Raw genomic sequence first — 18,319 nt, 5'->3', positions numbered from 1 at the left:
ATCTTTAGACCTCTTCAAAGTAAAGGTAAGCAAGCGTCACTATGCCAACAAAGCCTCCACGGTGAAGAGGGGACTAACTTTGCAGCCCTAGGGCATTTACAGTTATTGCTTTAACTGATAAGTATTTATATTTCTCGTGTGTTTTTGTTCTACTTTAAAAAATTAAAAATTAAAACTACCGATATTGATTACTGCATTGTTGGCAAAGAGCTTGCGAGAAATGCATTTCACTGTACTTGTGCACGTGACAATAAAACTTGAAACTTAAAACAAAGTGGTTGTGACTGTGAGTGCCATGTTTGTTTGACAAATTAATGTTGAGAAAGGCTGTCTTTTGAATAGATTTTCATTATCGTTGAAGGGATTCCAATTAACCTGTTAATTGAGGACCTCTGTGCTGAGGAATATTATTGTTTTTCTTGAGTGTATTTGTAATTTTGTATATTTGTATTGTAGTGCATTTTGTAAATGGTGTGCATGCAGGGCTCCCTTGCAGAAGAGACTGTTAAAGTAAAGGTCAAATACAAATATAGGTCAAATAAAACCTGCCTTACATTTGTAGAATTTGAGTACAATTTAGAAATGTTTCTTGTATGATGTTCGGAGACAGAGAGCTATGGTCCCTGCTTCTCAAAAAGAACATCATATCTATTAGATCTCTAAACTTGTGACCTCACAACAAATATCTTAGGCTTCATTTAAATGCATGTTGATGACATGCTATTCAGGAACAGTGACATGTTAATGTTAATGTTGATGGCATACTATTAGGAACAGTGACAGGATAAAGTTAATGCATTCCTCACAACAATACAAAGTAACCCCATACAGGTACTAAATAATGTAACTCTGTGTCACACAGCGGTCAAGTAGTCAGGGCCGGCTCCAACATTTACATTTACATTACATTTACATTTTAGTCATTTAGCAGACGCTCTTAACCAGAGCGACTTACAGGAGCAATTAGGGTCAAGTGCCTTGCTCAAGGGCACATTAACGTCATTTAGCAGACGCTCTTAGCCAGAGCGACTCACAAATTGGTACGTTCACCCTATAGCCAGTGGGATAACCACTTTACAATTTGGGGGGGGTTAGAAGGATTACTTTATCCTATCCCAGGTATTCCTTAAAGAGGTGGGGTTTCAAATGTCTCCGGAAGGTGGTGAGTGACTCCGCTGTCCTGGCGTCGTGAGGGAGCTTGTTCCACCATTGGGGTGCCAGAGCAGCGAACAGTTTTGATAGCTGGCTAGACTAACTTACCAATCAAAAAATTATTGAGTGACTGTCAGTGACTGACATAAGAGAAAAAACTGCGGATGCACAACCACATTTCGAAATTTCACGTTATGCGGTCACTTAGGGCCCCCAGCCGCTAGGGGGCCCCAGACCCAAAAATAATTAAATAATGTTTTTAAAAAGTTTTTTTAGGAACTGTCTGGGTATCAACTTACTGTTGAGAGTTAGAATAGTAGAATACATAACGTGCAATTTCGAAATGTGGTTGTGCATCCGCAGTTTCTTCTCTTATGTCAGTCACTGACAGTCACTCAATTAGCCATGTCAACTAACAATTTTTTGATTGGTAAGTTAGTCTAGCCAGCTATCTAAACTTGTAGTATGGTCGAATACTGACCGGGCACGCAGGGCATGTGCCCAGGGGGCCCTCATTTATTTTGTTAGTCACTCTCACTCAGATATTTTTCTCTCTGCCCCATGGCAAAATGATTACAATTGCATGACATTTGTTATAAATTTGCTAAAGTTCTCTCGCCCCTTGGCAAAATAAATTGAATTGCAGAACACTTGCTTTAAAACTTCAAAATGTTCTCTATTCTCCCTGGCAAAATGTGTAGAATTGCAGGAAATTGCTTAGGGCCCCCAAAAGGCTAGCGCCGGCCCTGCAAGTAGTACACTTCACATTAACTTCGGCCTGGCTTCAAGGTTGGGCAGTGTTATCCTCAAACAAGCTATTGTGTATAACCCAATTACCATCAATATTCTATTATGCCAAATTTCATTCACATTTTTCCATTACTGGTAGATAGACTCATTTTTCCTCGCTGATTAAGAGTGCACTTTTTTCTTTTTCTTTCTTAAAACCATTACTGTTTTCCCCTTTTTACCCCTCTTGTCGTCATTCCTAAGTAGGCTACAGTGCATTAACTGAACACACCCCTTTTGTTGCCTCTTGGGCATCAGTGGAATCAAAGGTTCACAGCACAGTTGTGAATCTGCTATTGATCACCAACAGAGTTTCACAAAAGACATGAGAGAGGAAAAACGTCCAGTTATATTGATTAATCGGTGATTCGTCTTTTTCTTTGGCAACGCAATCCTCAATTACTGCAGCGAATCTCTGACAGGTAGGTCGTCGTTATAACTGTTCTTGTTGCAACTGTTTTCACATGAAATATTAGTTCTCAATATAAATATAGCTATTCATAGAATCACCAGTCAACAAATTTTAAGATACATAAATAATATATATTTCATATAGGCCAACCAGGAGAAATACAGTTGCCTATTTGACTTTCCACTATAATAACAACATGCATTGGTCTCGTTAATTACGTTTGTTTCAACCAAAATTATTGTTTCTCATGATCGCATGATAAAAAAAAAAAAAAAGATAACTTGAAGTTAACTTCCCAACAATGCTGATGGGTTTTTCATTGTTAAATCAATGACCCCTGCAAACCAGACATTTGTAGCTTATACCTGCTATTTGTCAGCATTATCTTGAAGAGTATGTCAAAATGTGTAACTGATTAAGAAACATTCATAACATAGTCACATGATTCAGTATTTGATTAAATGTAAAAGCACTGAGCATCAAGCAATATTCTTGCATAGCTTAAAATAATTGCAAAGGCATGAATGCAAACACACACACACACAAGTACACACACAAATGTCCCTAGGATACTGAAGTTTCTTCTGCTCCAGCTCATTCAGCAGTAATCAATGATATATCATTAAGCCACTTATCCCGCTTCCTGCCTCCATCCAGCATGGACCTCTTGCCTGATCTGTGGAAGCATGAGTACTGGCTGCCTCCTGGGATCACCTGGAAAGACATGGAGCAGATGGAGGAGTATCCGCGTCCCCGTGACCTGCTGTTTGCCTTGCCTCTGGCTCTGGGGTTCATTGCCCTCCGCTATGTATTTGACACGTAACTTTTTAAAGAACTACTGTATGGACTCCATCTTGGATACCTTCCGTGTTGGTTTGCAACAATACTTTGGCTGTGGTCTCATGTGGCTCAGTTGGTAGAGCGTGTCACTTGTAATGCCAGGGTTGTGGGTTCAATTGAAATATGATAATATATGTACTCACTACTCTGGATAAATTGATATTTTAAAAAATGTAATCAACAAAGGAATGTGTGTCTGAAATATGAGTCAGTGACTTCTAAAAAGGGGAAGATTGGGTCAAACTTTATTTGGAAAGTCCTGATAGTCCATCTGTAGATACTCTAGAGATGGTTATACCATCAACAAACTATCTGTTGATAAGCAACTGCTTGCTAAGTTTACGGTTAGGTTTAGGGTTAGCGTTAGGTTTAGAATAAGGATTAGGTTAAGGTTAGGGTTAGGGTTAAGTTAAGGGTTAGGATAAGGATTAAGGTTAGGGCTAGGGTTAGTACATAGTTAGTTGAAATGTTACTGAGCATCTACAGATGCACTATCCAAATAAAATGTTACCAATTCAACTCACACAGAGGAGCAATCTGATTGTACACTGCAAAACTGCACCCTTTCATTGACATCAAGATTACTCTAATTTTGTTTACCCAGTGAAAATGTTTGAGTAATGGCATACCGGTATCTAGCATTTTTATAGTTGAATAATAGCATGATTTCTCCACAGTGTGACTGTTCCGCATCACAGGTTTGATTGAATTCTTGATGAAGTCTTGTCATGCTCCATCACCTCACAACAAATAGTAGGAGTGAAATGAGCTCCATCCTCATTGGAGGATGCTGTTTTGTTGGTTGACCTGCACTGTACAGATGTAGGATCTTAATTTGAACCAGTTTGCAACAGCAGGAAATTAATCTTGCAGCAACAGGAAATGTTAATTATTATAATTAATGGACATTTTTGTATTGGTTGATACATTTTTTGTAAGGGAAAATCAAGTCTGAAATGTGAAAGTGCTTTGAAATTACAAACTTCAGAAGCCTCTTTAAACCTAAAATACACTACATGTTTTTTAATTTCATTGCAGGCATGTTCTCCTGCAACAGGGTGATCAAATTAAGATCCTACATCTGTATGCCTACAGGTGATTTGGCAGGTATTGTTATTGGTATCTCAGGTCAGTTGGGAATAGTAGAGAGAACAGGTGTGAGCGGTTTGCTAAATGAGAGAACAGTAGCAGGTAGATTGGAGAGAAGATGGGCTCTGTTGCTACAGCAGCTGTTTCCTACGGTAACCTGAGAAGCTTTCTCTGGCCTAATAAATGGCTTAGAGGTTATTACAGCAACACAGACATAAGCACAGATTTTCTGTATACAGACACATGCTGTGCACACACACATGCACACACATGCACACACCGGTACACACATACACACACACACATCATGTATAGATTAACAAAGAGCTATACAGACACACACATATTGTCATATTGTCATTAGTAATACTTCACCTCTTGTCGAGGAGATCAATAACTGTGTTTATGTTTTCCTCACTGCCAGGGTTGTGGCTCCCCCCTTGGGCAGATATGTGGGGTTGCGGAACAGATTACACATGGCTGCCACTCCCTCCCCAAAGCTTGAGTCCTTCTACACCCAAAAAAAACGACAACCATCTCAGGTTAGTGTCAGAGACATCAAACTCTGATAATGATATATGCCAGTCTTGATCTCTCACCGTCAACATAGCTGCTGGAAGTGTTTGCACTGTGGGAATGGAACGGTGACGGGGACATGCCTGCTATGATGGTGAAATAGATACTGCATCAGCATCCTGGTCTACGAGTTCCTAGAAAATATTGGTACAAGTGATACCACTTAGAATAAAGTTACTGTGTACCTACACTTGAATAGCGCCCTCTACTGTATGTAACAGATTACATAGGAAAACAAATAGGTTTGAACATATTGGACTAATATACAATAACTTTTAGCGGGAGCTGTACACTGTAAAATCCTGTTGTTTCTACAGTAACTTACTGTCAGTTTAACAGTACTTTGGTTTAACAGTACATTACTGGAATTTACAGTTACATACTGTACTTTTTTTTTTTTTTACAGTAACTTACAAGTAACTGTCTGCCAGTAAGTTACCATAAAAACAACAGGATTTTTTTAAAACCGTGTATTATTACATTTATAGCTGTAATAATGTTCTCTCTATATCCCTTCATATTTAGAGTGAGATCGTCAGTCTAATGGCACAATGTGACAAAACCCAGAGACAAATTGAGACCTGGTTCCGTCACCGCAGAAATCAAGACAGGCCTAGCCACACCAAGAGGTTCTGCGAGGCTTCGTAAGGTCTTTCATTGATCTTCAATCACTTGTATAACCACATTTTAAAAATTATGTATTTATTTGAACCTTTGTTTAACCAGGCAAGTCAGTTAAAGATGCACTATGCAGAAATCGCTCCACCATTTCCTGGTTGCTAACATTCTAATAGTTCGCCTAACTTCAGTTTATGTGACTAAACAAGCAAGTATAGTGTAATACTTGAAATATCTTTTCCATTCCCCAAAAATATTGTATTTTCAGCTGTTTGAAGCTGGTGTAGAAAACTGAAAGTAAAAGACGCAAAAATGAAACATAAGAACGGGAAACATAGAAAAAGCGCACATAGAACAGATCTACCGCTTCTTAGACTTGCTTTAAATGAGAATGACATAGCTATAATATACATTTCTATGTGAATTTGGTTGGGTCGCCCAAAAAGTTACATATTGCAGCTTTAAGAACAAATTCTTATTTATTTACAATGCCACCTTGGTCATCGGGAAAAGTCCTGTGAAATTCAATGATACTTAATAAGTCATTCCATTTTCACATGTTGCCAATGCAGCTCCAGTTGTAAGACCTTACATTGTAACTCTAAAACCTGTCATTTTGCAGTTGGAGGTTTTTCTTCTACCTCATAGCATTCCTAGCTGGACTCCGAACTTTGATTGATGTAAGTATTAGTATGAACCAGTATTGATAGTTTGGGACTAGTTTGGGACAGCTTTGAAGTGTAGGAATATGGACGCTAAAATAACAATGACTGAATCCTCAGCTACTTGTCCAAAGTTAAGTGATACTTTTGCAGGGAGGCTTACTGGTTTTTAAGTCATAGAGCTCTATTCAATCCGTAGCGCTGAGATTCCGCTTTATAGCGCGATTGACAATTAAAGGCAATGTTCCCGCGGTTGCGGAGACTGTATTCACGGTAAACGCTGCATATGTCGGCTCAATAGAAAATTACCTTTACGTTTTAATGCAGATCTTCGGCGATACTTTGGCAATACGGATTGAATCCAGCCCTTACTTATTGCTTAACTTTAGGTCACATGTGATTAATTTATTCCATCTCCTTTCCCTACAGAGATCCTGGTTTTGGGACCAGAGGGAATGCTGGAGAGGATATCCACAACAGGTGAGCTCCTATGTTCTGTTTTCCCTTCAATCTACCTTTTAACTTACAGAGCACAAATATGTACTTTTCTGTACTGTTTTTGTCCCTCAGGTGTATAGTGACTTGATGGTATAATTTACTACAGTATAGAATTAATCTCTATTAGATCATACTGTATCTCTGGCAATCAATAACCAGGCGTTATTTTGTACAGAATCATGATGGAACAAGACATCAATGACCAGGAAAAAACTCATGGCCCTACCTAAGTACAGGAAAGGGAAAGGGAAAGCGGATACCTAGTCAGTTACACAACTGAATGCATTCAACCGAAATGTGTCTTCCGCATTTAACCCAATCCCTCTGAATCAGAGAGGTGCAGGGGGCTGTGTTAATCGACATCCACGTCATCGGCGCCCGGGGAACAGTTGTTGTTGAGGTAGTACAGTATGGTTGATTCTGGTTGGAAATTCCCACTCATTCATTTCCACATTCATTTAGCGGTGGATAAAGACATTCCACTTTAACACTTAGCTCTCATGGCTATGAATTGTACACTTTTGCTGTAGGATCCCAAGTGTGCTTATAAACCTACTACACTATATGTACAAAAGTATGTGGACACCCCTTCAAATTAGTGGATTCGGCTATTTCAGCCACACCCGTTGCTGACAGGTGTATAAAATCGAGCACACAGCCATGCGCTCTCCATAGACAAACATTGGCAGTAGAATGGCCTTACTGAACTGCTCAGTGACTTTCAACGTTGCACCGTCATAAGATGCCACCTTTCCAACAAGTCAATTTGTCAAATTTCTGCCCTGTTAGAGCTGCCCCGGTTAACTATAAGTGCTCTTATTGTGAAGTGGAAACGTCTAGGAGCAACAATGGCTCAGCCGCGAAATGGTAGGCCACACAAGCTCACAGAACGGGACCGCTGAGTGCTGAAGCACGTAGCGCGTAAAAATCGTCTGTCCTCGGTTGCAACACTCACTACCGAGTTCCAGACTGCCTCTGGAAGAAACATCAGCACAATAACTGTCTGTCGGGAGCTTCATAAAATGGGTTTCCATGGCTGTGCAGCTGCACACAAGCCTAAGATCACCATGCGCAATGCCAAGCGTCGGCTGAAGTGGTGTAAAGCTTGCCGCCATTGGACTCTGGAGCAGTGGAAACGGGTTCTCTGGAGTGATGAATCATGCTTCACCATCTGGCAGTCCGACGGACGAATCTGGGTTTGGCGGATGCCAGGAGAACGCTACCTGCCCGAATGCATAGTGGCAACTGTAAAGTTTGGTGGAGGAGGAATAATGGTCTGGGGCTGTTTTTCATGGTTCGGGCTAGGCCCCTTAGTTCCAGTGAAGGGAAATTACATTCTAGACGATTCTGTGCTTCCAACTTTTTGGCAACAGTTTGGGGAAGGCCCTTTCCTGTTTCAGCATAACAATGCCCCTGTGCACAAAGCGAGGTCCATACAGAAATGGTTTGTTGAGATCGGTGTGGAAGAACTTGACTGGCCTGCACAGGGCCTTGACCTCAACCCAATCGAACACCTTTGGGATTAATTGGAACGCCGACTGCGAGCCAGGCCTAATCGGCCAACATCAGTGCCCGACCTCACTAATGCTCTTGTGGCTGAATGGAAGCAAGTCCCCGCAGCAATGTTGTTCCAACATCTAGTGGAAAGCCTTCCCAGAAGAGTAGAGGCTGTTATAGAAGCAAAGGGGGGACCAACTCTATAATAATACCCATGATTTTGGAATGAGATGTTCGACGAGCAGGTGTCCACATACGTTTTGGTAATGTAGTGTATCTAGGACTATACAGTGATGTAGTGGTAAAAAAATAGGTAGGTAAACGCTGATCGGTGTTCGCGGTGAGTAAAGTAACACTCCCTATACTTTCAATGCATTTTTCTGCTAAAAGTGGGTAAACCCTCACGCAAAGTAAATAAGGTGTGGAAATGGTATTTGTGTGCGTTTACTTTCCACTACACTACTGGGCCTATCCTTTCCTGTTATGGTTGTGAATCTTATTTTTGCATTTGAAAACGTATATTTTCCTTGATATTCAGCATCGGTACATAGCCATTGGATGTGGGTATATGTTATAGCCAATCATAGTAATCCAGTAGGCTAATGTAGCATTTGGGGATGTGTGAAACTTACTCCTCAGCCTGAAGTGTCCCCACTTGTGTCGCGGAATAGCTAGCTTTTCGTGTGGCACGACTGGTAAGACGCTTCGGTAGGGCGGTCACATGTGCTAGCAAAGCAGAGGTCCTGGGTTTGAGCCTCGGTGTGAGCCGAATCAGGAGGAAGCGAGCTAAGCAAGCAGCGCAACGTCCTTTACACTAACTCTGGGAAGATCTCAACTGCATACTTCTCGCGTCCTCTCTCCTCGACTCCTCAAAACCCATTGTAGGAGAAGGTCAGAGGAGAGGGACCTCTGGCGTTCTCATCCAATGGGTTTTGAGAAGGAGACGAGGAGACAGGAGAGAGGAAACTAAGAAAATGCAATTGAGATCTTCCCACTGTGCTTCCTTGTCCTCTGCAGCCCATTGAGAGGGCCCACTTCTGGTACTACCAGCTGGAGTTGGGCTTCTACTTCTCTCTGCTTCTCTGTGTCTCTGTGGACGTCAAGAGGAAAGTAAGTCCCTTCATCTGCCTGCTATTCACGTCCTGCCAGGACCATGATAACCTAACATAGCAGGCGTAAAAGAAACACCTGAGCGGGCTTGGGAGAAACCAGAAGCATCTGGTTTTCAGGCTTCACCTCTTCCTCTCTGTTGTTCCCCTGAAAACCGGATTCTTCCGGTTTCTACAGACCCCGCCGAGGGTGGGACCATGATAACAAGCAGTCCCCATTTATAACACATCACTTACTAATAGAGATCAGGGTACGACAAGGCAAGGATCAGGGTAAGACATTATTTGCTCCCGCTCACATTTTATACATGGTTAGCTCTACTTTATTTGGGTCCCAGTTAAAAATTGACTCAAAGACCTGTACGGTGAATGAATGCATAATCTACTTTAAAGCTCACATGTCTTCCTCAGACATGGTCTTTCAATGAATTAATCCCTTGTCTGAATAGTCATTGATATCATGTTGAACAAATACAGCAAAGCATTTGGATGTACATAAAGTCATACTATTGCCATTGGCTATTACATTACTCGACTTTTAAACTGGTTTTGCTTCTCTTTCATTTCTAGGATTTCAAGGAGCAGGTGATTCACCACATTGCCACCATCTTCCTGCTTGGTTTCTCCTACTGTTCCAACTATGTACGGATAGGCACTCTGGTGATGCTGCTTCACGACTCCTCTGACTTCCTCCTAGAGGTAAGAGCTGGATCACAGTCCAGCCAATCTCCCCATTAACGTCAGTATGTAGCTAAATCGTAAGAAATTTGCAAATCATGCATTTAATTTGGGACTGGTGAACTGCACTGCACTTACAAGAGGTTAGCACTTGTCCGACACTGGTCTCACTTGCAAATTGTATTTTTGTCATTGAGGGTCAATGAGGAACAGAATGGTCAATTTAGCATGGCATGTCTTATGACTCTATTAGTCATAGTCAGACATTAGTGTGGGGTGACCTTGGTTTACCTGTAGTGCCAGGAATGTGAACCAGTCTGTCGATAATCATTAATTACCAATAGAGAGAGAATACAAGAGACCAAAAGCTGTGTGTAATGAATTTTATGCACATTCATACATAAAAGCCTCGTCACCTAATTCACCCAATAGAAACATATTTCAATGTTTGCATTTGTTTACATTAGGGAGCCATCTTAGAATATCTCTTTGTTTTTACAGTCTGCCAAGATGTTCAACTACGGCACGGGCTGGAGGAAGACCTGCGACACGTTGTTTGTCATTTTTGCTGCTGTCTTCCTGGTGACTCGCCTGGTGGTGTTTCCCAGCAAGTAAGACCATCTCAGTGGTATCTCTTAGTTCTAATAGTTTTTTCATGACATTATAATACAATTAACATCTTTAAATGATGTGCAATTGTGAATGTATTAGTATTGATATTTGATAGAGAATGCAACACTACTTAAACATATTAATTGATTACCTAATTGTGTCAAGGCAACTAAATCGGCCACTAATCTAGAACAATGTTTGGTTGAGCAACAATGTAACAAACAAAATGTCTTAGAATATGATAATTTACTAACTGGAATGCTTTGAATTGACTTCTAATCATTGCATGAATTGCTTCCTCTTCCCCTGCCTTGATTTCTAGAATAATCCACACAACCCTTGTGCTGTCCATGGAAGTATTTGAACCCTTCACTGGCTACTATTTTTTCAATGTTCTTCTGATGGTGCTACAAGCACTTCATGTCTTCTGGGCTGTGTTAATCCTACGGATGGCCTACAAGTTTCTCTTCTTGGGCAAGGTGAGTAAATGAGGTCACAAAATGACCAGGACACAAATAGCCTAACACGTGTTCCATGAGTGTTCATGATGTGTATCTGTTTGTGTCTTCAGCTGGATAAAGATGAACGCAGTGATGAAGAGAGTGAGCCGGAAGAGGGGGAGGACGACAAGGGAGACGGGGAGGAGGAAGACGAAGAGGTGGAGTATTTTGGGGAGAGAAGTAAAGAGGCCCTAAACCTCAAACTGAAAATTCTGACCAATAGCTGTGTCTTAAACAACCTAACAAATCACAGAGCTGCTGTTGTGAGCAAGATGCGCAAAGCACAGTAGAACTATGAACCTAGACAGAGTGATTGTAAGACAACACAGATAAAAGGCTTTAAATACGGGATAGAGATAACCATAACCATCTAAGCACAATAAAGCTGTAACTCCAGTCACATATGGACACATGCACATTAATTGTCCTACTGTATAAAATATGAATAGGAAGTACTGTATGTATTTTTATCATTTCAAATTAATGTTTTTTGTCAACAATTAAAAGTTTGAATAGGGTACTTTTTCCTCCATCTGTGGGTTCCTTGGCCACTATTCCTCTCAGCATAGTCTACTTGATAACAATGGGTCTGCCTATTTCAGGCCTTTTAGGACTGGAAGAGTGTATGAAAGAGATTGCTTTCACTTTTTGGATACAGATTACTTGTTGAATTACGAATTCAGTAAGAATTGTGGGAGGAGCAATAGGAGGATTTATCTCTGATGTGGTCCTCTGTAGCTCAACTGGTAGAGCACGGCGCTTGTAACGCCAAGGTAGTGGGTTCGATCCCCGGGACCACCCATACACACAAAAAAAAAAAATGTATGCATGCATGACTGTAAGTCGCTTTGGATAAAAGCGTCTGCTAAATGGCATATTATTATTATTATTATACAATTATATACAGGCTCTTTGTGATGGCTGGAATGGAATTAATGGAATGTATCAAACACACAAACATATGGAAACCACGCCTTTGTGTAACGATCCCGGCAGTCTGAGTCGGGTCCTGTCTGGTGACTAGTTTTTCCTGTTCGTGATCTCCAGTTTCCCGAGGGTTCGGGAACGCTCCGGGGAGCTCTCTTGTTTTCCGCACCTGCATCCCATCAGCAATCTGCACACCTGGTCCTGATCATCACCCTTCTTAGGCTCTGGCCAAACATCCAGTTCCTGCCGGATCGTTAGCCATGAACAGTAGGTTTATCAGAGTATCAGTCCTAGAGCTTCTAGCGTTAGTTTTGTTGTTTTGTACCTTGTTGGTTTATTGTTGACTTACCTCCGTTTTTGTTCCATCTCCAGTCACTCGTCCGGAACCCTCCCCCTACCTCTGCCTGATGGTCGGCGGCTGCCGAGCCATCATTGGACCAACAACTGCACCCTCAACAACTCATTCACGCCGCCCGCTCTGTTCCCTGGATTATCCTGCACCTTTTTTTGAATCTGTAATAAACCCTCACCTTCGTTCAACTCTCCTTGTCCTGGTCTGCTTCTGGGTTCTGTCTGAGGGAACCGTGACAGAACGATCCGGCCAGTAATGAACCCAGCGGACCTGGACTCTGTTCGCCATGCCATTACCCATCAGGAGAAGATGTTGGGCCATCACAGCACGGTACTACAGGAGATCGCGTTGTCAGTTCGGAACCTTTCTACCGGTCTGACGGAGGTCCAGAACCAACGCAAGTTTCCGGTGGAGGATCCACTACCGGTTTCACCCATCTCGCCTGCCGCTTCTGGAGCTGTGTCCTTCCGTGAGCCCGAGGTTCCGACGCCGGATAGATATGAGGGGGAGCTGGGAAGATGCCGTTCCTTCCTTATGCAGTGTGGATTAGTGTTCGATCTACAGCCCTACTCTTATGCCACAGACAAGGCTAGGATAGCCTTTGTGATTGCGTTGCTGCGTGGTCGAGCGCTGGAGTGGGCTTCAGCCGTTTGGGAACGACAAGACCCCTGCATGGCTTCATACCAGGGGTTCACGGCCGAGATGAGGAAGCTCTTCGACCATTCCGTCCGAGGGAGGGACGCAGCTAGGCGCCTGTTTTCGCTTCACCAAGGAACTCGCAGCGTGGCCGACTTCGTGATCGAGTTCAAGACGTTGGCGGTGGAGAGTGGGTGGAACGAGGAGTCTCTGCAAGCGGCCTTTTACCAGGGTCTGTCGGAGCAGCTCAAGGATGAGTTGATCTCCTACCCGGAGCCTAGTGACCTGGACAGCTTGGTAGCCTTGTCTATTCGGGTGGATAATCGAGTCCGAGAGCGAAGGAGGGAGAAGCAATGGGGTCCGTCCAATCGATCAGCTTCTCAGTTCCCAGTCGGGTCGGGTGGTGGACCAGAACACGTCGATCATTCTCCACCACAATGGATTAGTGGAGAGGTCCTCTCCCGATTCTGAACCCATGCAAGTGGGGGCGGCACGGGTTAACCAAGGAGGAGCGTCAACATAGACGTAAGACCAACTGCTGCCTCTACTGTGGTAGCTCGGGACATTACATCTCCACTTGTTCCCGGCGGTCGTCAAACTGCCCGGCTCGCTAAAGTTGGGAGGACTTTTAGCGAGCCAGTTTCAACCTCTCAGTACCTCTGTCAGACCCCGTTTCCGGCTACCCTTGTGAACAGGAATCAGAGCTTAGCGCTTAACGCTTTTATCGATTCAGGTGCCGATGGAAGCTTTCTTGATGCCGAGTTGGTGGAACAGCTGGGGCTTTCCAAGGAGCAATTGCCGGAAGCCATTGAAGCGACCACTCTGAACGGCAGTAGTCTGGCACGTATCACGATGAGGACTGAACCGGTTAAGATGCGGTTGTCGGGAATCATTCTGAGATGATTTCATTCTTCATTCTGCCGTCTTCCCATGTTCCTCTGGTCCTTGGATACCCCTGGCTGAAGGAACACAATCCCACGTTCGATTGGGTGACGGGCAAGGTAACGAGTTGGAGCCTTGATTGTCATGCTAACTGTCTCAAGACTGCCTGCCCCCATTCGGTTCCCAGTCAGGTGATTGAGGCTAAACCCCCCAGATTTGTCCCTGGTTCCCGAGACATATCACGATTTGGGGGAAGTTTTCAGTAAGCAGAAGGCTCTGTCACTCCCTCCCCACCGACCATATGATTGTGCCATCAACCTGGTTCCTGGAGCTGTCTACCCCAAGGGAAGGTTATACAGTATCTCCCGACCTGAACGTGAGGCGTTGGAGACCTACATCAAGGAGTCCCTAGCTGCTGGTCTCGTTCGTCCTCGTCATCACCCCTGGGGGCAGGATTCTTCTTTGTGGGTAAGAAGGATGGCTCTCTTCGACCGTGTATTGATTATCGGGGGTTGAATGACATCACGGTCAAGAACAAGTATCCCCTACCCTTGATGAGTTCTGCCTTCGACTCCTTACAGGGTGCTACGGTGTTCACCAAGCTAGACCTACGCAATGCGTATCACCTGGTCCGGATCAGAGAGGGGGCGAGTGGTTGACGGGTTTCAATACACCGATGGGTCACTCGAGTATCAGGTGATGCCGTTTGGACTGACCAATGCTCCAGCGGTATTCCAGAGTATGGTGAACGACGTCCTGAGAGATATGATCGGTCTCTTTGTGTTTGTTTACCTGGATGACATTCTGATCTTCTCGAAGGAACCTTCCGACCACGTCCAGCATGTCCGGCAGGTTCTGCAGCGATTGTTGGAGAATCGCCTGTTCGTGAAGGCCGAGAAGTGCGAGTTTCACGCCCACACGACATCCTTTCTCGGGTACATCATCTCCAGGGGAGAGATTAGGATGGACCAGGAGAAGGTTAGAGCGGTTCTGGAATGGGCCCAGCCCGATGCGAGATTGCAGCTCCAGAGATTTTTGGGGTTTGCGAATTTCTACCGCAGATTCATCCGGGATTACAGCCGTGTGGCCGCTCCATTAACTGCCTTGACTTCCAGTATCAGGACCTTCAAGTGGAATCCGGAGGCGGATCGAGCGTTTCTGGATTTGAAGAGGCGATTCACCAACGCACCGATTCTCTCTCAACCGGACACGGCCCGTCAGTTCGTCGTTGAAGTGGACGCGTCTGATGTGGGAGTTGGCGCCATCCTGTCGCAGCGATGCTCCACGGACAGTAAACTCCATCCCTGCGCCTACTACTCTCGTCGCCTTTCGCCTGCGGAGAGGAATTACGATGTGGGTAACCGGGAGCTTCTCGCGGTGAAACTTGCCTTGGAGGAGTGGCGCCACTGGTTGGAGGGGCGGAGCAACCGTTTATTGTCTGGACTGACCACAAGAATCTTGCTTACGTGCAATCGGCTAAACGTCTCAACTCCCCGTCAGGCCAGGTGGGCGTTGTTTTTCGGACGATTCAAGTTTTCCCCTGACGTTCCGACCTGGATCTAAGAACGGCAAGGCGGACGCCTTGTCCCGGATGTTCTCCAAGACGGAGGAGAGTGGGTCCAAGACCGAGACAATTCTCCCCCGGAACTGCGTCGTGGGAGCAGTTATGTGGAAGATTGAGGAGGAGGTGCTGGCGGCCCTTCGGACTCAGCCCGGTCCCGGTAACGGTCCACCCGGTCGGTTGTTTGTGCCTGAGTCGGTTCGTCCTGCTGTCCTCAAATGGTCCCACGCCAGTAAGATGGCTTGTCACCCTGGCGTGGCTCGGACAATGGCGTTTCTTCGCAGACGCTTTTTGGTGGCCTGCCATGGCCGAGGATACTCGGGGTTTTGTTGCTGCCTGTCCAGTGTGTGCGCAGAATAAGAGTACCAATCGGCCCAGCTCTGGACTACTTCACCCCCTTCCTATTCCCCGGCGACCATGGTCGCATCTGGCCCTGGACTTCGTCACTGGGTTGCCCGGCTTCTGAGGGGAACACGGTCGTTCTGACTATCGTGGACAGATTCAGCAAGTTCGCCCACTTTGTGCCAATTGCCAAGCTTCCCTCTGCCTCGGAGACGTCCGAGATCCTGGTTAGGGAGGTTTTCAGGGTCCACGGTTTGCCCAGTGATATCGTTTCCGACCGTGGCCCTCAGTTTACCTCTGCTGTCTGGAAGTCCTTCTGTTTGGCCATTGGAGCTACAGTCAGTCTCACATCTGGTTTTCACCCCCAATCCAATGGTCAGGCGGAGAGAGCCAACCAGAAGATGGAATCCACGCTACGCTGTCTGGTCTCTTCCAACCCCACCTCCTGGGTCTCTCAGTTGCCTTGGGTTGAGTATGCCCACAATACTCTCCCTACATCTGCCACTGGGATGTCTCCCTTCCAGTGCCTGTATGGCTACCAACCTCCCTTGTTCCCTTCTCAGGAGAAGGAGCTCTCAGTGCCTTCTGTTCAGGCCCATATTAGTCGTTGCCACCGGACCTGGCATCGGGCCAGAAAGGCACTCCTTAGAGTTTCGGACCGGTATCAGCTCCAGGCGAATCGTCGCCGCGGATCCCCGCTCCCACCTACACCATCGGAGATAGGGTCTGGTTGGCCACACGGGATCTTCCTCTACGGACTGAGTCTAGGAAGTTGTTACCGAAGTTCATTGGTCCGTTTGTGGTGGAGAAGGTGATCAATCCAGTGGCAGTTCGACTCAAACTACCGAGGACGCTCAGAGTCCATCCCACCTTTCATGTCTCCTGCCTCAAGCCTGTCTTCCTCAGTCCTCTGTTGCCTCCTCCGCCTCCTCCTCCTCCTCCTCGGATGATCGGAGGTGGTCCTGCCTACACGGTGCGTCGCATCATGGATTCCAGACGGCGGGGCCGGGGTTTCCAGTATCTCGTGGACTGGGAGGGGTATGGTCCTGAAGAGAGGAGTTGGATTCCGCGGCGACAGGTCCTAGATGCTGACCTCATCAGTGATTTCTACCGCCTCCATCCTGGCGCTCCGGGAGGTCCGCCCGGTGGCGTTCGTCGGAGGGGGGGTACTGTAACGATCCCGGCAGTCTGAGTCGGGTCCTGTCTGGTGACTAGTTTTTCCTGTTCGTGATCTCCAGTTTCCCGAGGGTTCGGGAACGCTCCGGGGGAGCTCTCTTGTTTTCCGCACCTGCATCCCATCAGCAATCTGCACACCTGGTCCTGATCATCACCCTTCTTAGGCTCTGGCCAAACATCCAGTTCCTGCCGGATCGTTAGCCATGAACAGTAGGTTTATCAGAGTATCAGTCCTAGAGCTTCTAGCGTTAGTTTTGTACCTTGTTGGTTTATTGTTGACTTACCTCCGTTTTTGTTCCATCTCCAGTCACTCGTCCGGAACCCTCCCCCTACCTCTGCCTGATGGTCGGCGGCTGCCGAGCCATCATTGGACCAACAACTGCACCCTCAACAACTCATTCACGCCGCCCGCTCTGTTCCCTGGATTATCCTGCACCTTTTTTTGAATCTGTAATAAACCCTCACCTTCGTTCAACTCTCCTTGTCCTGGTCTGCTTCTGGGTTCTGTCTGAGGGAACCGTGACACTTTGACTCCTTTCCATGTATTCCATTCCAGCCATTACAAGGAGCCTGTATATAATTGTATGACTTGTCAGGGATAAACTGTTTGTTAGAGTAGGCTACACTGTTGTACATGATATGGCTATAACATATGTAATGTCATTGCAGAAAAAAATTATTTTACTAGTTTTACATGGATGCATGAATTACTGTATATAGCCTAGCTAGCCTATAACAAGTCCTACAAAATTGTATCACAGAGTGTAGTTGGTGTTATTTTCATGTGACCAATTTATGACTTTTTTCTTTACCAAGACATTGGTTAAAGTATGAGATTGGAATGATATGTAGGCCTGCTATACTAATGCTTTGAGTTTCCAATGTTTAATGATCTTGTGTATTTAATTTATTCAATTGACCTTTGGGGAAGGTGGTGCAGGTTATTGGGTCATACCAAATGCTTGGCCTAATAGCGTCTGTTAAACAGTGAATAAACCTACATAATTTCGGAAATGATGCCTTCAGTGACTTCCATCATTTCAGGGGTGAAACTTTGAATCATCTGCAATGTATCAATTGTTGCATGTTACAGAACTAAGGATAACTCATACATGTGTGTTGTTTGCATGGTCCCACAGACTAGGCATACTTGTTTTTACTAGGCTATGGTTTTCCTGCCTTCAGGGTTCACTTCAGAGGAAGGTCTTTAAACTGCGTGATTTGACTAGCCTAACGTGAGTATATTTGGATGAAGTGGTATTAAATGTCAGCCTTTATCCATATTTTATGTACGACTGAAGAAGCAGAACTTTACCTTTGACTGAATAAGCTAAACTTGACCTGAGCCACATCGGCCTCCTCGGCTGGTGGCCAAACGCACACCTGCACCACCAGGTGAGTGAGCGCATGA

At 44.9% G+C, this 18,319-nt stretch overlaps 1 protein-coding gene across 1 annotated transcript; it reads left to right on the top strand.

Annotated features, from left to right (window-relative positions):
- The first annotated feature begins 4,758 nt into the window (after positions 1-4,758).
- On the top strand, positions 4,759-11,756 carry LOC121580774 (ceramide synthase 2). Its single transcript, XM_045224930.1, has 9 exons — positions 4,759-4,824; positions 5,384-5,502; positions 6,093-6,156; positions 6,568-6,618; positions 9,151-9,243; positions 9,813-9,941; positions 10,422-10,531; positions 10,855-11,011; positions 11,104-11,756. Exons 1-9 carry the CDS (start codon positions 4,759-4,761, stop codon positions 11,320-11,322), a joined length of 1,008 nt encoding a protein of 335 aa, XP_045080865.1. The 3' UTR covers positions 11,323-11,756.
- Positions 11,757-18,319: the final 6,563 nt, after the last annotated feature.

The sequence above is a fragment of the Coregonus clupeaformis genome, chromosome 14, assembly GCF_020615455.1.
Source record: "Coregonus clupeaformis isolate EN_2021a chromosome 14, ASM2061545v1, whole genome shotgun sequence".
NCBI classification, from domain to species: domain Eukaryota; kingdom Metazoa; phylum Chordata; class Actinopteri; order Salmoniformes; family Salmonidae; genus Coregonus; species Coregonus clupeaformis.
Note: the sequence above shows the minus strand (reverse complement) of the source record. Positions and strands in the feature narration are given on the sequence as shown.